Source organism: Carcharodon carcharias, chromosome 2, assembly GCF_017639515.1.
Source record: "Carcharodon carcharias isolate sCarCar2 chromosome 2, sCarCar2.pri, whole genome shotgun sequence".
In the NCBI taxonomy this organism is placed as follows: Eukaryota; Metazoa; Chordata; class Chondrichthyes; order Lamniformes; family Lamnidae; genus Carcharodon; species Carcharodon carcharias.
In genome coordinates, this window is record NC_054468.1 from 57,113,869 (window position 1) to 57,132,953 (window position 19,085).

The 19,085-nt window shown below is 41.8% G+C and overlaps 1 protein-coding gene across 1 annotated transcript in view; it reads left to right on the forward strand.

Annotated features, from left to right (window-relative positions):
* Positions 1–19,085, forward strand: part of LOC121287416 (transient receptor potential cation channel subfamily V member 6-like) — a 150,061-nt gene that overhangs the window by 24,168 nt on the left and 106,808 nt on the right. Inside the window, exon 2 of the mRNA XM_041205280.1 lies at positions 6,244–6,377. Within this exon, the coding sequence (XP_041061214.1) occupies positions 6,244–6,377 (134 nt within the window). The remainder of the gene's footprint in view (positions 1–6,243; positions 6,378–19,085) is intronic.

Below are 19,085 nucleotides of genomic sequence, written 5' to 3' on the forward strand. Positions count from 1 at the left end.
TTCTGGTTAAGTAAGTCAGTGACCCATTTCACCTCTTATATTGGCACCTTCAGTTGTTGACATCTTACTTGGGCTGATTTCCTTATTTGTCAGTTGAACATAATCTTTTCCATTCAAGTTTTCGTTTATTATGGTATCTGCTATGTATCTAATGACATTGCAATAATTTGAGGAAATTGCATTAAGGCATTGTGCTGTCTCCTCCAAAGCATTCCTCCTACTTCAAGAGTTTATGTTTAACTATGAAATACACTTCAAAATCATGATACATTCTTTGTTGGTTCTGACAATTGTAGTATGAACATAACACATCTATTCTGCTAGCTTCAGTAATGCTAATCTATTTTTATGACAGCTGGAGTTAGCAGAATGATGAAACAGAGTAGCTTTAAATGGAAGAATCCCTTAAGTCCTTTATTTGGTATTCTCTTATTCTTCCATTCAAACAAAATATAGAAGACTTAAAGAAAATACATGAAGTTTAAATGAGAAGGAGATGACATTACTATGAAGGTCTCAGGACTGTGCTAATAAATACTGGATTGGAGTTAACACTTGCATTGGTGAGCCTCTACACAGGCTAAAGAGCCAGTGGCAACCCCGCCATGGCCATCCCGCTCTCCTGCCCCGATTTAGTGTCACTCAGGCACTCACCTGGTCAGAGTCAGGGTCCTTGTCCCCTTGGGAATTCCCCTTTGGGGAATTTCCTGCCTTCAAGAAATGCCGGCCCTTCAGTACCGTCAATACCAATATTGTGTTGGTCACTGCTTGTGCAGCAGTAGGTCCAGGCTGCAGGATTGGTGATGGAGCCTCAGGAGTAAAATAAGTGGGATGAGTTCACTGAAGCCAAACAGGGAGGTCCTGGCAATGGGGAATGGGGGTTAAAATTTAGGGCAGATGGAGGTCTTCATCCATGGGCAGCTTATGCCTCCAGTGGGTATCTCCACATCATGGACTGTCCAGTTATTCTTATTGTTTAATGATGATTCTCAAAGTTTGAATGCAGAAACAGCATGATCAACATCATCTAAAGTTTATGCAGAAATAAAATGATGTTTGATGTACTTTGCAACAACCTAAACAATGAGCATGTATTTATTAAAAATATTACACTTAACTTGTCACCTTGGAGGTGTGATTAATAACATTTCAAATAGTTGCCTTAGTCATTAAGAAACCACATATCATTTATTTTTGTTTACTTGTCATTATATCTATATTTAATGCTAAAAACTAATAAAGCACCATCAAAGCTATTTAGATAGCATGTTACATTGATAAATTACTTTAACTTTTATTTGTATCTGATTTATGCTAACAGTTAAATCAGATGTTCACCCTTAGAAACATACAAGCACAAAACAAAATCTGATCTTATTTTTGTAGCAGATATAAACTTTTGCAGATCCAGGCTCAGTTTATAGACTTTTTCTGACATATGAGGAAATTCTTCCACTGATTGCCATTTAAGAGCTTGGGTCTGATACTGTATGCAGTGCAGTGAGAAGATGTCTTTGTTGAAGAACATATTTCACATTTTGAAACTCTCAATATCAGTGCTGGGCACTCCTTGGGAACATAGAGTACAGATTAGGTGTGGCTTAATGTACCCATTACTTTGTCTGTCAGCTACTGATGTGGCATGACCTTTAATTTTTCCATGGAAGTTAGCTTGCTTGAGTTAACTGCCAATTTGATGCCAAATTGAAGGTAGTTTTTTTTCTGCTATGAACTCAAATCCATTTTGAAATAGACAGCCCAAGCTTATTCTGCACTAAATCTTTTTAATTGCAAAAGAGAAAGTTTTTCCAATAATAGGGATGACTTGTATTTACATATCACCTTTTAATGTAGTAAAACACCCCAAGGCACTTCACAGGAACATTATCAAACAACATTTGATACTGAGCTACATAAGGAGATATCAGAGTGGATTTAGTCAACAAGGTAGGTTTTGACGATTGTTGTGCAGCAGCAAAGAGAGATAAGAGTTGAATAGATTTAGGAAGGGATTTCCAGAGTTTTAGACCTTGGCTGTTGAAGGAGGAGCAATTAAACTTGGAGATGCAGAAGAGACCAGAATTGGAGGAGTGCAGAGATCTTGGAGGGTTGTATGATGGAGGAGGTTACAGAGATAGGGAGGGGTGAGTTCATGGAGGATTTGAAAACAATGATGAGAATTTTGCAATTAAGGTGTTGCTTAACCACAAGCCAATATAGATCACCAGCATGAGACGTGGTGAATGGGACTTTTTATGCAGGTTAGGACATGGGCAACAGAGTCCTAGATTACCTTAAAGTTATGGAAGGTAGAACGTGGGAGGTCATTCAGGAGTCAGTTGGAATAGTCAATTCTAGAGGTCACAAAGGCATGGATGAGGATTTCAGCAGCAGATGAGCTGAGGCAGATTAGTATGCTTGCTGCTAAAGGTGGAAGCTTAACAGTCTAATTCACTGCATCGCTAGAACCTGCAAGCATTTGCTATAGCCAATTGCATTTTATTTAAATCCCAGTACAATATTTGTTTTTTTTAATGTATAATCTGTTTCTTGTTTAGTTGTTGTGCACAATGTAGACTGGATTTTCCACTCTGCCAAATTTGCTGTGAAAAAGATCAGAGCAGGTCTTCTGCCTATTACTCTGCTATTACACTGACACAGTTTCCTGGGTAGGGAATATTATAGCCTGAGGCGTACTCCCCATCAGGATTCCTCTAAGCAAGAAGGAGTCTTCCAAAGGAAGAAAGCTGCACTGTAATGGGACATTTGCTGCAGCATCAGTGATGTTTGAAAGGACAGAATTGCTCCAACAATTCATATTTAAGACGTTCAACTAGGCCAAGGTTTAGCAAAAGTTAGGTTTTGAGGCCAGTAGATCAGAAATGATGTCCACTATTGGGCTTCATTCTTTCAACAACAGTTGTTGTGGACTTTCTGCCTCTCTACCAGGTTCTACTGCCACCACTTACATGGTGATCCCTAGGTTTGATTGTAGTGGTAGTGAAAGGGAGGCAGATTGGGCCCCATATATCTACAAATTAAGATCAAATTATATTTTCAGTCCAACAGAAATAAATTGTTTGCAGCTTCTCCTACCTACAAGGACAAGCTTTCCATTTCTGAAACCACAAAATATACTTAGAGAATTGCTCCACCAAGGGTCATAGCAAAAAAAGAGCAACACCAGTGATCTCTGGTCAGTCTGCATGCAGCCAGCTCTCATTGTGTTAAGTGAAGATCAGCATTCTGCCTTATCCTAGATACTGATCATTGATAGCACTTTGATGTAATTAATAAAGGGAACTCACATTCTCAAATTTAAGAAAGATTCTGATTTCTATTTAACAATAAGTCTGTACAAGTTGAAATAAAGATATCAGATCCACAGTTGAGGAGATTGGTCTCCATGTTACTGTGAAATAGTTTAAGATGGGATGCTTTTTTATTGCGAATGATTGCTTTCTTGAATTATTAACTGCTTATTGAGAAACAAAATTGTGTTGCTTGCATTTTGTGGCCATGAAGATAATACTTACACATGCTCATACATACATACGGAAATCTCCATAGTATCCTCTTTTGGCACTAACTTGAGTAAATAAGTGGTCCCTCGAGGTAGGGTTAAAGCTTCTTTATACTTTTGGAGCTAACAAGGGATCATCATAGATTGATGATCAGAAGGAAAGATTTCACTCTATATGTTTTATGTGTACATATAAGGCAATGCTGTGGTGCCCAGGTGCACTGTGGTATGGATGGTAGGATAAAGATTGCACGCAATGATTCCTTTTTATGACAAGTTCCTGGCCTTAATTGTAATATTGGGTGGAGAGAATTAAAAGTAGATTTTTCTGCCCTAGAGGGAGGGAAAGCAGGCAGGTAAATTATCCTCAGACACCTTACCCTTCCTTGCAAGCAGGTCCAAGGTAACGTTGGTAGGAATCGAGGAGCAAACTCTGTTTCTAATTTCCATCTGGGAAGATGATCTGTGAAATGAGTGAGCAAAATGAATAATATATATAAATAAAATATATTTGCTATTGGGCTGAGTGGGACTTCAAAATGCTATGTATATTTGCTACTGTGTTTTTAAAAATATTAAACTTAGAATTTATCATTTTTTCATGCTTCTAAACCTCCCCAGTTGTAAAATAATGATTTTGTTATATTTTGAGTTTCTGGGCAAAAATTTAGCCCTGATGATAGTACTACCTTAGCACAACATTTAATTCTTCTCAAACTGTGTACACTTTTTCAATCTCAGCTCTCTTTTTGCTTCATCCTTCTCAGAGTCTTCCATTCGTTTGGCACTACTAATAGAAAGTCTGAACCTATCAATTGAATCTACTTTTTTTTTAATGTGAACTCCCTCGTCTTATTCTGGTTCTTAGAGTTGAAGATGCTTTTTCCATTAACTTAATTTCTTTAACTAGTTTTCACATCTGCTTCAACTGATTTTGCAAAATCTCAGAGTTCATTGTCATTTTTCTATACAGACTCTGCTGGAAACATGTCTGTCCTTTGCTCTAAGCTAGATATGATAAGTTTTTACAGAACTTCAGGGTAATTTTCTTTGCCAAAGGAAAAGGCCAACATTTGAATGTTTTTTTTTCACTGATTAATTTGTTCTGATCAAAACTTTAACTGGTAAATGATGTATTCCTTTGTAAACAAAATCCACTCCAACTTGCCCTGCTGCAGTTGAATTTGCAACAATATCAGGGTGTGTATAAACTGCGTAATAATTATGGGCAGGATTTTCCAGCCTCGTCTGTTGCCGGGATCATCCAGTCCCACTGAGGCTCAATGGACTTTTGGCTGGGTTGCCGCAATTCCCGCAGTGGGTCCCGCCAGGGCATGGCCGTAAAATCCCGGCCTATGTTTCAACTGGATTCCATGCAAAACTGTCAGCATGAATTTAGAAGCAACTGTCACTAAATCTACTGGAGTTATTCATGAAGATGAGTGAATTAATAAGCAAGGTTTATTCTGACTTTGAGAAGCAATTTGGCAAAATTATATATGTGTGACCAATAAGGAAAGATCAAGGTTCATGAATTAATGGCACATTAGCTAACTTGATGGAAAATAGACTTAGCAATAGAAAGCGGATGATAACGGTAAAATGGAGGAATCTCTGAGGAAGGAGCAGTGGCTCATGGATTTCTCAAAGTTGGTTTTGGGTCACCTATTGGTTCAACTTCTCAATAAAAAAAATGTGGGTGGGGGTGGGTGGAGGGGGGTGGAGGGGGGTGTTTGGGGTATCACCTGAAATAAGCAAGGGGTTTCTCCAGTGCAAGATAAGCAGAACCCCTGGTGAACAGCAAAAATGGCAAAATGGCTCACAACATATGTTTATACCATTGTCCAAGGTTTCTGCTGAATTTACTGTGGGACATTGGAAGAAAATAGCACAGGTCTCTGTCTATGATTTTTAATTGTGTAAAATTTGCTGCTAATGTCATGCTATTTGGAGATAGAATGGAAAAAGGAAAAGGATCATATTTAGAGATCCAAACCAATTAAATGGATGGCTTAAGAACTGGAATGAAGATTTTAATATTGATAAATGTAAGGTTATGTATATTGGAAAGGAAACATGCAACATACATCTATTAAAGGTAGAGAAGGAAAGTATTTGGGATAATTATTGGCCATGCAATGGGAGTATTCAATCAGTACATATCTGTTATAAACAATACCTGCATATATCTCCAGGGCCTTTGAGTAGAGATAGACAACTTGATCTGAATAGTTGTAAGGCCATATTTAGAACAATGTGCTACATTTTGGACATCCTGGCAGGATTCACCACCGTTAATATTAACGGTTATAAAATCATGGGCGGAGAGATGTGAAATTGCCTGATATGTAAAGATAATGTACTGAAATGAAAGATTAAGGGGGAACTTGACAGACTCAAGAGAGTTAGAGAATAGCATTAAGAATTATTTGGTACTCTGGACTTCATTTTATGAAGAGGAACTTCCGAGCTAAACATGTTTTTATTGTAAGGAAGAGGGATTGAGAAACAGCATGATCTGTTTTCAAATGCTGAGATGTGTTTGATCCAGTTTGTGAATGTAGAACTAGAGGTCATGAATAACAAATTATTTACCTCAAGATCAGAAGGAATGCCCTCCCTAAAGAGCATTGAGTTCCTTCAGTAAATTCCAGAAAAAGTAGTTAATATTGTGTCTATTAATGGCATTAAAAACAAATTGGATGAAATTCTCCTTTTAGAGATGGTGCTGTGGGTCATAACGATGAGTATCAAAAGAGAAAGTTGCATGTCGCGTGGAACATGATGGTTCCTGGGACAGTTCATCAGATCAGACCCAAGGATGACAACAGGTCAAGCATGAATAAAGTAGGATGTAAGTTCAGAAATTATTGAATTCTGCTCAATCTGTTTCTTGAGGCAGAAATGGGAGAATCTTGTTGAATTGTTTTTCAGGAGATGAAACAGTAAAATCTACGTCAGCATGGATTATTTCTGGTTTGTAGAAGGAAAGGGTTTGATGGGCTAAAGGATGACTTCTCATTCCATATTTTCTTTCTTCTTAGCAATGGTGAAACCAATTTTGCCTTTCTATCCAGAATTAGTTACAAGTTGTCATTCTGCTGATAGCAATTTAGCTATATATTGTATTTATATTTTAAATTAACATTAAAATTCAACTTAAACTTTTAACTGATGGATTACAAAAAGAAATGATTTCACTTTGCAGAACAGAAAGTCCCTTATTCAAAGCTGCAAGAGAAAATGATGTTGAAACCTTGAAGAATTTAATACAGGAAAAAAATGTAGACCCTTATGAGAGAGGTGAGTAAAACGTAGCTGCAGGTAGCAATATATTGCATAAAATACTGCATGCCTCAAAACTGGCAAACCTTCTGCACTGTGGCAAACTGGAAAATCTTTTAAGGGGTCTAAATTACAGCATTATTACACTAATCCTCATTCAGAAATGCTGTGTACAGGTATTTATATCTACCCTGAACAAAGATTGTGAATGGAAAAAGCCAGACTTCCACCATTGATCCAGTATCTACACCAAAGAAATATGCAGACTCTGATCTGTCTCAATGCTCCTGTAAAGTTGGGATTGAGACAGAATGATGGAATCACTGCAAGATCATGGATAACAATCAACACTTATGTGGTGTCATGGTTACAGTATTCCTGTGTCTGTGAAGACACAGGAGAGAATGTATGTACTGTCTAAGGAGCCTTTGGGAATGTATTTAAGGGAAAGCTAGATTAAGGAAGGAGAAAGGAAAAGAAGGATATGATGATTGGCTTAGATGAAGTAGGGTGGGAAGAGGCTTGTGGCATCAACCAATTGGGCTGAATGGTCTGTTATTGTACTTTAAATTTCTGTGCCTGAATGAGTGTGCATGTGTGGAGATAGAGATAGGCCCCTAGAATTACATTAATAGCTGCTGATAAGTTGCAGCATTTTTAAAACTGGTACACTACAGGCAAGATATTTGCTACCCCACCATGATGTAACCAGATGCCATCAAGTTACCATGTTTTAATATGTTGAGCCCATTGCAAAAGTCGGTGTGACAATTTTGACCATATGTAACAACGGTATCACTTTATAGAATTAGAAATTTTCAATATTTCCTTCACATATTCTCTGAGTTTTGTGGAACAAAAGAAAAGTGTATGGAAAGCAAAAAAGAAAACTTGTAATCTGTAGCAAAGTCTGGTTATGGCCTGGGGCGTCACAAACCCATAGTCACTGAGTGCAACCTTTTTCCATCAATAAAGCATTTGCAGCTTTTTGCCTAGAATCCTGGGAAAGTCTGTTGAATTAGTACTCTTTTTTAAAAAAAATTCTTATGCTTTGGGCTCACTGGGATGTGTACCTGCATATTGACCAATGGAACTGGAACTGATTACTGCATAAGGTGGGATAAATTGGCTGATACACAAATAGAGTGAGACAGTGACAAAGAAAATAACAAGCGTAATCAAGCTTCAGTAAAGCTGTAGGATAGTGCTGAATAATTATAATAATTGTCTTCTTAACAAGACAAGGTTGCCTGATGTGGAGTTATTGATTGGACAGGAATAGAAGCCTTTGTCTTACTACTTCTGCTCCATTTGCAAAAAAATGTTGATGCCATCTCAATCTGCTTGTTATAGTTTTGAGTTGTTCATCTCACTTGATTTTATCTGATTTGACCTCTGTTCTACTTGTGGTGTTAATTGCATAAGTTATTTGCACTGGCTTAAAGAAGGGGAACAAGTAGCTTGTAGAGCATGCATAACACCCACTGTTTATCTCTGGATACATTAGTAAGAAAATTCTCTACATCTAATATCAGAATAAAACTGTTAGGAAAAAATGTGAAAATAAGTCTATTTTACTGAAATTGTACTTGCATTCTTGCACCAAAGCGAGAGCTTCGTCCCGGGAATGTACACTGCAGTCATGCTGAGCAAGTCTTCAGCCATTTTACAATAGAGGTTGCATACAGTCAGTCACAGCAACAGAAAGAGTGCAGGAAATGGCAGCATTTGAATTGAGTCCTCTGGAAAAATTTAGTTGCAGAAAGCGAAAGGGTGCATTAGGTTCATTCAAAGAATTGAATGGCAGAGAAAAGCTTCTGGTTTTTCCAAAATGAATGAAGAAAATCAAATTTACCTTCTGATATATATATATATGGAAATAAGTAAAATGAATTCTGTTCTCATTTACATTGGCAAAATGAGACAGATAAAGCATAAGAATTATGATAACATGTGAAAGGCGTTCCATGATGTGTAAAAATGTAATCTTCAAGAGCACAAAATTTAACTGAAGAAAACAGAAAGATGAAACCTGTTGAAAGTTTCAACACAACCCTTGTTGTGACAGCATTGTGCATAAATGGCACTACATGGTGAAAAAAATAACTATATTGGTTGGGCTGTGAAATGGAAAATTAGCAGAAAACCCTAAACCCAACGCTAACTTCACATTTCGGAAAGTAATAAAGCATACAAAATAAGAGAAATTGTTAAAAAGCAACACGTGGTAATTAGAAATCATCCAGATAGAAAAGTAAATCTTAGCAAATCAGTATCCCAGCTAAAATATACAGTAAAGCAAAGCTACGAATGGAGGGAGAAACTTTCTGATAAACTGAAAGCCTGTAAGTGGTGTACGTTTCGCTGGACACATGGGGCTGAATCTTCTGGTTGGCATGGGGGGGGCAGGCCTGATACGCTGACGTGTACAATGACATGTGATGACGTCGGGCGTGTATCCTGACATCATTGTGCGTCATTTCGATATTTCACTCGGCGGGTGCACGCCGAAGACGGCTGCGCACCCGCCGAAATTTCAACAGCTTATCAAGGCCATTAAAAAAGCAATTAAAGTTGTTAACAATGCTGTCCATCCAACCTTAAGGGCAGGTGAAGAGCCCAAGCAGACTTCGCGTTTTTCAGGAAACCTCATCCACAGGCAGGATGAGGTTTCCTGAAGGTTTAATAAAATAATTAAATAAATTTACCATGCTTCACAAACATGCCCCAACTCATGTGACACTGTCACATGAGGGTCATGTTTAAAATTTTTTTTATTTTTCTTAAGTTTTATAATCCATTCAATCTCCCTGAAGCAGCTCCATGCCTCAGGGAGATCGCTGTGCTCTTGTGTGAATGCCCTGACTCTCCCTCTTCCCCCTACCCACATAGGTAGCACTAAGCGCTACTGGCGGCGCACAGCCGATTGCGGGTGAGATCAGCTCTGCGCCCACCCCAGTCCGCCCGCCATATGAAAAATTCTCCCCATGAAGTACTTCATGAAGAACTGATTGGGCGGGTGGGTATGAAATCGTGCAAGATTATGTCGGGCAAGTGTTGTGACGTCATCTCACACTTGTGCGATATTTCAGTGCGCGTGGGTGTCGGAGATGCGCTCGCCATCATTTAAAAGGCCACTTAAGGCCATTAAAAAGGTAATTGACCAAGATTTCATCTTGCCTGTGTGATTTCGCACTCATCACACAGGCAGGCGGGCAGCCAACATTTTGTAAAATCTCATCCAAAAGCAGGATGAAAAGGATCTGCAGCATTGCCTTTGTGAGTAGTGAGGATGTTTGGAGATAAGTTTGCTGCTGGTTGCTTATTGGTGCTTGCACTCTGTTTGGGGCTTCATTATTAGCATTCTCAGGCTTCATGTGAGGACTCATTGGTGTCCCCAAGCCCCACTGAGGATTTTGACCATGTGGACCCTTCCAGGTATCAGACAGCTTTCTGTAACCCTGGTAATAGGAATTGTGGTCTCCGCTGGTGGCACCTCCTCTGAGGAGAAAGAGAGGGGCAGAAGGGAGAGGAGGTCAGGTGTCCCAATGCAGCTTCCAGGGGAACGATCTGTGGGAGGAGAAGGCCAGGCACAAGGTGTGCAGGGTCAACATGTAGTCCAAGATGGAAGAGGTCGCAGGAGATGCCACTATACTGCTGCCAGGGTTTACAGGCAGTGATGTAGCTACCTCAACATGTCCGAGGTGCAATGCTAAAGGAGGCTCTGCCTCTCCAGGGAGACTGTGACTGTCATATGACTGTGTGGGCAGAGACCCCATGCCAGTGGCTCTGAAGGTCACAGTGGTTCTCAACGCCTATGCCTCTGGTTCTTTCCAGGGCTCAGTGGGGGATGTGTGTGGAGTGTCCCAATCAGCTGTCCACCGTTGCATCAAGCTTGTGACAGAAGCTCTGTTCAGGCAGGTAATAACATTTATTCATTTCTGTATGGACAAGGCCAGCCAGGCACAGCGAGCAAGAGGCTTTGCAGTGATTGCTGTGCTCTCCTGCATCCAGGGTGCAATCGACTGCATACATGTGGTCATCAAGGAGCCAGCGGGTCAGTCGGGTGCCTTTGTTAACAGGAAGGGATTCCACTCGATGAACATGCAGATAGTGTGTGACCACAAGATGCAGATTCTGTAAGTCTGTACAAGGTAGCCAGGCAGCTCCCATGATGCTTACATCCTCAGACAGGTGCCGAGGCTATTCAATGCTCCAGCTTGGGTGGATGGCTGCTGAGTGACAAGGGCTATCCATGAAAAGGTGACTTATTACGCCACTCTGCCACCCAAGAGCAGAAGCAGAGCAGCGTTATTATAGGAGTCATGTCTCCACAACCTTAGGTGTTCTGAAGGTGTGCTTCTGATGCCTGGACCATTCATGAGGAGCGCTACAATACCACCCAGAGCGGGTATCACTGATGGTGGTTGCATGCTGCACTCTCCACAATCTGGCTCTGACCACTGGAGACCCACTGGAGGAAGAGGATCTTGAGGCAGCTCCACAGGCCACAGATGATGAATCTCGTGTGAGACAGAAGAGGAGCACGGGGAGGACAATGCTGAGGCCATGGATGCGGACCTCTGTAACTTTCAGGGAGGCAGGGACACCAGGGATGCCTTGATCCAACGCTCCTTCAGCTAGGCTGCAAAGATCCATTCACACCTCATGCCAGGGCTGCTGCCTCCATCTAGGATGTCCGAAATGCCCCTGTCATGTGAACCCAAAGTCCACTCAGTGCCTGTGCAATAACATTTAGAGCCACTTACATCCAGCATTACATACTGGCGCAACCTGCTCCAAAAATAAAAGGTGAAGCGTACTCAGACCATCACAATGAAAGCAAATTTAATGCTATTGGCACATCCAAAACACATTTACAAGACCATTACTGGCACTGATGTCCACACCAGTAGGCATATAAACCAAACATAACTGAACAGAAGATCACTGGTGAACAGTCCCTTTTGTGCTCATGGTGCCTTAAACTTACGTTTCTGAGCGCTGTGCCTTGATGCCACCTCCCCCCCACTGCACCCCCCAAACCACCTCACCGGGAGCAGCATTGGAGACAGCCTGCTGACTCTGGTATCTTGTTGGCTTTGATGACCTTGGCAGTTGTTCTCTGGCCAGTGGAGCCTGTGCTGGCTCCACCTGGGAGGGAGTGGCCAGTGCCACAGCTGCAACCTCCCCAGTTATCGTAGCCTCATCGGATGTCAAGGTCATTGTTGGAGGGGCGGAGGAGCTGCTGCCATTATCCAGAGCGCCCTGAGAGGAGCCTGCTCAGACAATAAGCAGGTTGTGCGCCAATGTGAGGTTGCTCTGGACCTCCCTGCTTGCCATTGATGTACCGGCACGTAGCTGGGATACTGGGTGCCCCATCCATCTCCCACACCGGCACTGACCACCTGTGCCTGTGTGAGGGCTTGCAGGTTCGAGCACACCAGGAACACCTGATTCTGTCCCTGGTGCTGTGTCTCCATGAGAGTCACCACTTTCTCAATGGAGGAGGCAGTGCATTTGGCCATGAGGGTCAATGCAGTGCTGATGCTCTGCATGGACTCCTCCACAACGGAGACCAAGGCATGCATACCTCATGGATTTCCGCCAGATCTTCCCGCACATCCTGGTTGATGTCCAATATCTGCCGCCTAATGGATGACTCCAGAGACTCATCATCTACCTTCGACCCAGTATTGTCCTGGTCTCCAACAGTCCTCCGACTGCTGGCGCCCTGAGCACACTCTGCCTCTGCCTACACCTCAAGTGAGTGTGAAGTGCCCTCACCAATGTGCACCATCAATGTAGCCGATGGCCTAATGCCTGCTGAAGTGCTGGCATCTATGCTGGTTCCTGGTTTAGAGTGCGGGTGTGATGGTGTGATGCAGCAGGTGAAGCCTGGCGGTCCTCTGGCATCTGGGGTGGTGCTTCTGGGTCCTGAGGATGAGTGCATGCTGACAAATCTAAGGGAAAACAAGGACATGTTGTTAATTAAAGTCATCATTCATTGTGCATGCCAGGCACCCTGGTGAGACAATGGAGATCTGCATCATGGTGTCATTGTCTTTCAATGATCAATAGGGATTCCAGGTTTGAGGCTCCCATCAATGAAGAGACCTCACTAGAATGGTTACACAATCTGAAACTCTCACCTCTATGCACTGTGCTCTCACCTTCATCTGACACCCTTACCTCTCCACCCCCGGTTGCACGGGGAGTGTGCCGGCTCTCCAGTTCCAGGGCATCCTGCTTGAACCTGGTCAGCAGCAGGAGGTTGGCTGGGCCTCTGCCTGTATGTGACCTCTCCAATTGGTTATGGCTTGTCTTTTCGTGAAAAGACAGAGGAGCATTGATTAGTCCACTCTCTACCTGCAGTGCCATTGCAGCCTAGCCAACCCACCTGAGGAACACCTTGCAGGGCATATCAGAGTCGTGGCCTTTGAGCCACAAAGCACCCAGTCCAAGCTGCCAGGGGTCACACCCTTGGCCAGCTTCGACGTCATTGATAGTTGGCACTCAGACTCTAACACCCCTGAGTTCCACAAGGGTACAGCCAGATCTTAACACTTCCGCACACTGATCCATGTCAACATGGTACTCAGCATTCCTTAGCGCAGCAGGTCATTGAACCTTTTGTGGCACTCACCCATGTGTGCTACACACCGTCATGACTGCTGACCTGGGCTGGTACTTCCTCCCAGCTTCCTTCATCAGGTGTGGTGGCCTCCTCCTTCCATCCCTTGGTACAAAGGTATCCCTCCTGGCAGTTACCTCCTCCAGGAGGACCGTGAGGCACTCATCTGAAAAGCAGGGGTCCGAGTGCCCACCGGAAATGCCCTCCCACCTGGCATCGCCAGCCAGTGCCAAGGCTATAAGTACCATCTCCGCAACGCAGACTGTATGTTTCTTCACTGTCAGCCTTCAAGGGGCTGCCTGTGCCGTTTCTAAACTGGCCACTGGGTCACCATTGGACCCAGCAGCTGACAGGCTCCCGCCCGGCCCTTCCCGGCGATTGGGAAGCCTTGTTTCACGCTGGGCAGGCCTTAATTGGCCAGCCAGAGTGAAATTGTGGTCGGGGGCCTATTGCTCAGCCACTCCCGGGCCCACCAATCGTGCCCGCCTGCCTAGCTAAAAATTCAGCCCCATATGTCCAAGGAAGAGGTGTTCCCACCCAGTGCACTAGAAAACACAAACCATTCATGCAAGATAATGTCATTACTCAACTGATTTTAAAAATGAGTGGACCTGATGGTCAGTCCTTAGAAAAGCTGGTAGTCGCCTTGCAGAAGTGGCTGACCAAAATCTTGAATGTGTTTAATAATTCTCTGCCGTTATAAGACAAATGTATAGGAAAGATACTTAAAAAAATGATAATTGAACAAGGAATTTATCATTTGCAACACCGCTAAAAATTCAAGTCTCCAGACTGGTGTGTATTGTAACACATATTCTTTAGAAATGAGGAAAGGAGATAAAATGAAAAACCCATCAGCATCTGAACAACTTCTTGGGAGTACCGGATCAAAGAGAGGCAAACCTTTTTTTCCATCTCTGCTCCCTTGTCTACCTTTATTTCATTTCTACTGAGGGTGAAAGAAGAAATTATCAAGATGAAATAGGAAGTTATGATGTCACCTACAGAACCTCCCATGGACTTACATTGTTTCTTGTCTTACTTAATGTTCAATGAATCAAGTGACAAAGTTTAAATCTGTGAGATTTGAATTGAACCTGAGATATGAGAAATATCTACAAGCAACAGCAGACCAGATTGTTGGCAGACCTGTTGGGAGAAGCAGAAATGTTCTCCCAGAAAGGATGCTAATTCAGAAATTTGACAGATACCAGTTTCAAGATTGACAACTCTACTAATGATATTTATCACATTGGATGGTTCTACTTAAATTTACTACAGTTCAAGATTTCTTCAACATCATTTTGTTTTCAGATGCAAATGTTAGAAGGGTTGAAAGGCATTAAAAACCAAATGAAATTTTGGCATATGAGGAGATCAAATCAGAATATAATCAACTTGTGGTGGTCCTTGGGTGGTTCCGACACGAGAGTTACATTGAATGACAAATATGAATTCTGAATGACCAGAATAAGTTCTTAGGACATATGATAGATTTATAAAGAGTGCAAAAAGATTTTGAGAATAGATGCTACCCCGCCACAATGATTATTTCATTGGTAATTTGTAGTTATGAGTTAGTTAGGCAAGTTCACACCATATCTAACAAAACAAACAAAACCACTCAGTGATTAGGTGTGTAAAAAAAATTGAACTAGTATTGAACAAATATTTTGCAAGTTGAAAATTAAACTGGTGGCCACTGTATCGCAAAGGTTTCACTAAATGGCCTTAGTGGTGTAGTGCTGCAGAAATTGCAGAAAGGAAATATCCTACACAAGCATCAGAAAGGTTCAACAAACGTATAATTAGAAAGATTTTCCAGATTAATATTCTAAAATAAATTGTTAGCATGAATTTAGAGATTTTGCACATGCTTTATGAAGTTCTGATGTCTAACTTGTCCTGATTATGGCTATTACTGTAATACTAGCTTTATTATTGGAAATGGCCAAGACATTTCAGAGATTTTAGAAAGATGTGAATGATTCTTATCCGGTTTGTCCAAATCTTACCAGTATGTGAAAATTACCTATATACAATACCATCTCGGTCGCAGTATATACAGTATATAGCTTGAGGTTCTAGCATACATTAGGCAAGGCTGGCTAAAAAAGAATAAATTGCACAGCAGACTGAAACCACAGTGGTCAGTGTAAAGTCAAAGATCAATGCAAGCCAATTACTCTTAAGACACACCCATCTAATGATTTCTATGTTTTCGTAACTTGAGATTCTAGGGATAGCACATACTCGACATTAAAGTATTGATAAGAATAACGAGTGTGCTTGACAGGTCATATGATGGCCCAGCATAAGGAAATAATCTTAAATTTATTCAGAACTGTTCAAAGAAATGACAAATCCTGTCAAGTGCATGACACTTTTGGCTGTGCCTGAGCAACTTTGACAGAAAGTTGGAACAGATCTGTTTGTGTAGAAATTAACGCCTTTTCTTCCAGTTATAGAGTACTTCTTCAGATTTTTACTGATGGCATAGTTAACCTAAACTATGCAACAAGATATGGCAGATTATTTGAGATCAATATTTGCACATTTATGAGTACCAAAAAAGGTAGTTTCAGATAAAGCAGTTAAATTTTAAGTTCTGGACTTTGACACATTTACAAAGTAACAGGACTTCTCCACACTGAAGCAATTTCAGCTGATAAATAATGTTCAGGTGGCGAGAGCAGTGCAGCCGCATCATCATTCATCACTGGCAAATAGGGCCAGAGCCCTGCTAAAGGGCAGACAGTTAAGAACAATTCTTCCAGAAAACATCTGCCCTGAATGATCATACCTGTCCACCTTTAGAAAAGGAAGAAAGCCTGAAACGTATTTCAAGTGGAAGATTTCAGTCTACAACATGGAATGAGATACCAGAAATTAATATTAACAATCTAGTCTGAACAATAAATGCAAGAAAAAGAACAATAACGTTTGAGGCAACCACACCTTGATCATTTGTTGTTGAGATGCCAAAAGTTTCAGTGTGGTTGAACAGACATTAACCTCAGCTAGCACTATAAGATATTGATATGGCTAGAGAATTCCACACAACTATTGCAGGATCTAAAACTCTGTAAAGGGATGCAGAGATCCACTTAGGTTGATAGGATATTGCCAAAGTGCCTGGTGAAAATATCCACACAATTCTTTTGGAAACTGATATCTAAGGACTGGACTTATCAAAAGTGATTTCCAAACACAAGTGTAAATAACATGGAGGTTTTCTATCAGTGGCATGTGTGAAATATGAGCTATTTTAGAAATAAGTTTGAAAATGTACTGAATTTTGAAGATTGCAAAGAAGTTTCTGTACATCCCGACAACTTAAATTAGGGGAAAAATAATTGTTATTTTTGTCAGATAAAGAAACGGAATGTAAGGTTATTTACGTGACATGGCTATAATAGTACATTATGCTGGCTAAGGGTTAACCATTATAGAGTTGCTGTCTCCTCCAGACAGTTAGGAGCAGAAAGCGATGTAGCTAATAGCTTGAAGTTTGTATAAGTCTCAGCTAATCACTTCTGCCTTGCCACTCCTTACACTAGTACCCCTGGGACTTGAGTGATGACCCCAAACTTATAGATATATTCATGTGTGCCATTTCCCATTCTATGGGATCACCATGAGAACAAACTGATGTCGCCAGCACTAAGTTACTTAATCAGTAACTCAATCATTTCTCTTCACCTTTCACTGTCTCTAGGAGCAGACAGTCATAGGGTCTCATGTACCTGTACTTTTGCATCATTACAATTCACTTGGTTGTTATGTCACATGTCTGAATCAGATTAAAAGAACCTGCAATATTTAGGGAGCTTTGAAGTGATTTCTGGAGCAGGAAAAGGATATACCAAAGGGACAGCCTTTATCTGAACTGTACCAACATCAATATTCTTGCAAATAGAACTGTGGGGGAGGATTTAAAGCGTTTTGTATGGGAAAAATCTAGAATCTTCTTCTGAGCTCAGGAAAACCCAAGCTGCACAATTCCACAGCTTGTAAACAGCACACCCAACCCATGTGTGACTTCACATGCCATTTTTGTCTTTTCACACCAGGGTTGGGTTTGCAGTGCAGTTTGTGAGCCACGTTGGAGTGCATGAGGAGTGCGGGTGTGGAAGTGGGCTGCTTAGAAGGCCCACCTCGGTCCTCCGACACAGTATCCCATCTCTCAAAAGTGTTTAAAGGCCTCCTAAACCACACTACTCACCCCTCTCATCCCCATCCTAACCCCTACACCAGCCCATGCCCCCTCATATCACCTGTGCCACCTCTATGGCCGCCATGTATCCTCCATAGCCACTCACCCAATATGTATTATGTACAGTCGTCAGATTCCATGCAACATCAATGTAAAATATTTTATATTTCTCAGGGGGGAAAAATTACCTCTCACCATGTAATAAAAGCCTCCATATCACAGAATCACACAGTGCAGATCGGCCCATCGAGTTTGCAGCAACACGTGAGAAAAACCTGACCTACCTACCTAATCCCGTTTACCAGCACTTGGCCCATAGCCTTGAATGTTATGATGTGCCAAGTGCTCATCCAGGTACTTTTTAAAGGATGTGAGGCAACCCGCCTCCACCACCCTCCCAGGCACTGCATTCCAGACCGTCACCACCCTCTGAGTAAAATAGTTCTTTCTCACATCCCCCCTAAACCTCCTGCCCTCACCTTGAACTTGTGCCCCCTCATAACTGACCCTTCAACTAAGGGGAACAGCTGCTCCCTATCCACTCTGGTGATGCCCCTCATAATCTTGTACACCTCGATCTGGTCGCCCCCTCAGTCTTCTCTGCTCCAATGAAAACAACCCAAGTCTATCAAACCTCTCTTCATAACTTAAATGTTTCATCCCAGGCAACATCCTGGTGAATCTCCTCTGCACCCTCTCCAGTGCAATCACATTCTTCCTATAATGTGATGACCAGAACTGCACATAGTACTCCAGCTGTGGCCTCAACAAGGTTCTATACAACTTCAGCATGATATCCCTACTTTTATAATCTATGCCACGATTGATAACGGCAAGTGTCCCATATGCCTTTTTCACCACCCCACTAACATGTCCCTCCACCTTCAGAGATCTCTGGACGCACACGCCAAGGTCCCTTTGTTTCTCAGAACTTCCTAGTGTCATGCCGTTCATTGAATACTCCCTTGTCAAATTATTCCTTCTGAAGTGTATCACCTCACACTTTTCAGGGTTAAATTCTATCTGTCACTTATCTGCCCACTTGACCATCCCGTCTATATCTTCCTGTAGCCCAAGACACTCAACCTCACTGTTAACCACCCGGCCAATCTTTGTGTCACCCGCAATCTTACTAATCCTACCCCCCACATCATCATCTGTGTCGTTTATATAAATGACAAATAATAGGGGACCAAGCACAGATCCCTGTGGTACACCACTGGACATTGGCTTCCAGCCATTAAAGCATCCTTCTGTCATCACCCTCTGTCTCCTACAACTAAGCCAATTTTGAATCCACCTTATCAAATTACCCTGTATCCTATGTGCATTTGCCTTCTTTATAAGTCTCCCAAGTGGGATCTTGTCAAAGTCTTTGCTGAAATCCATATGAACTACATCCACTGCACTACCCTCATCTACACACC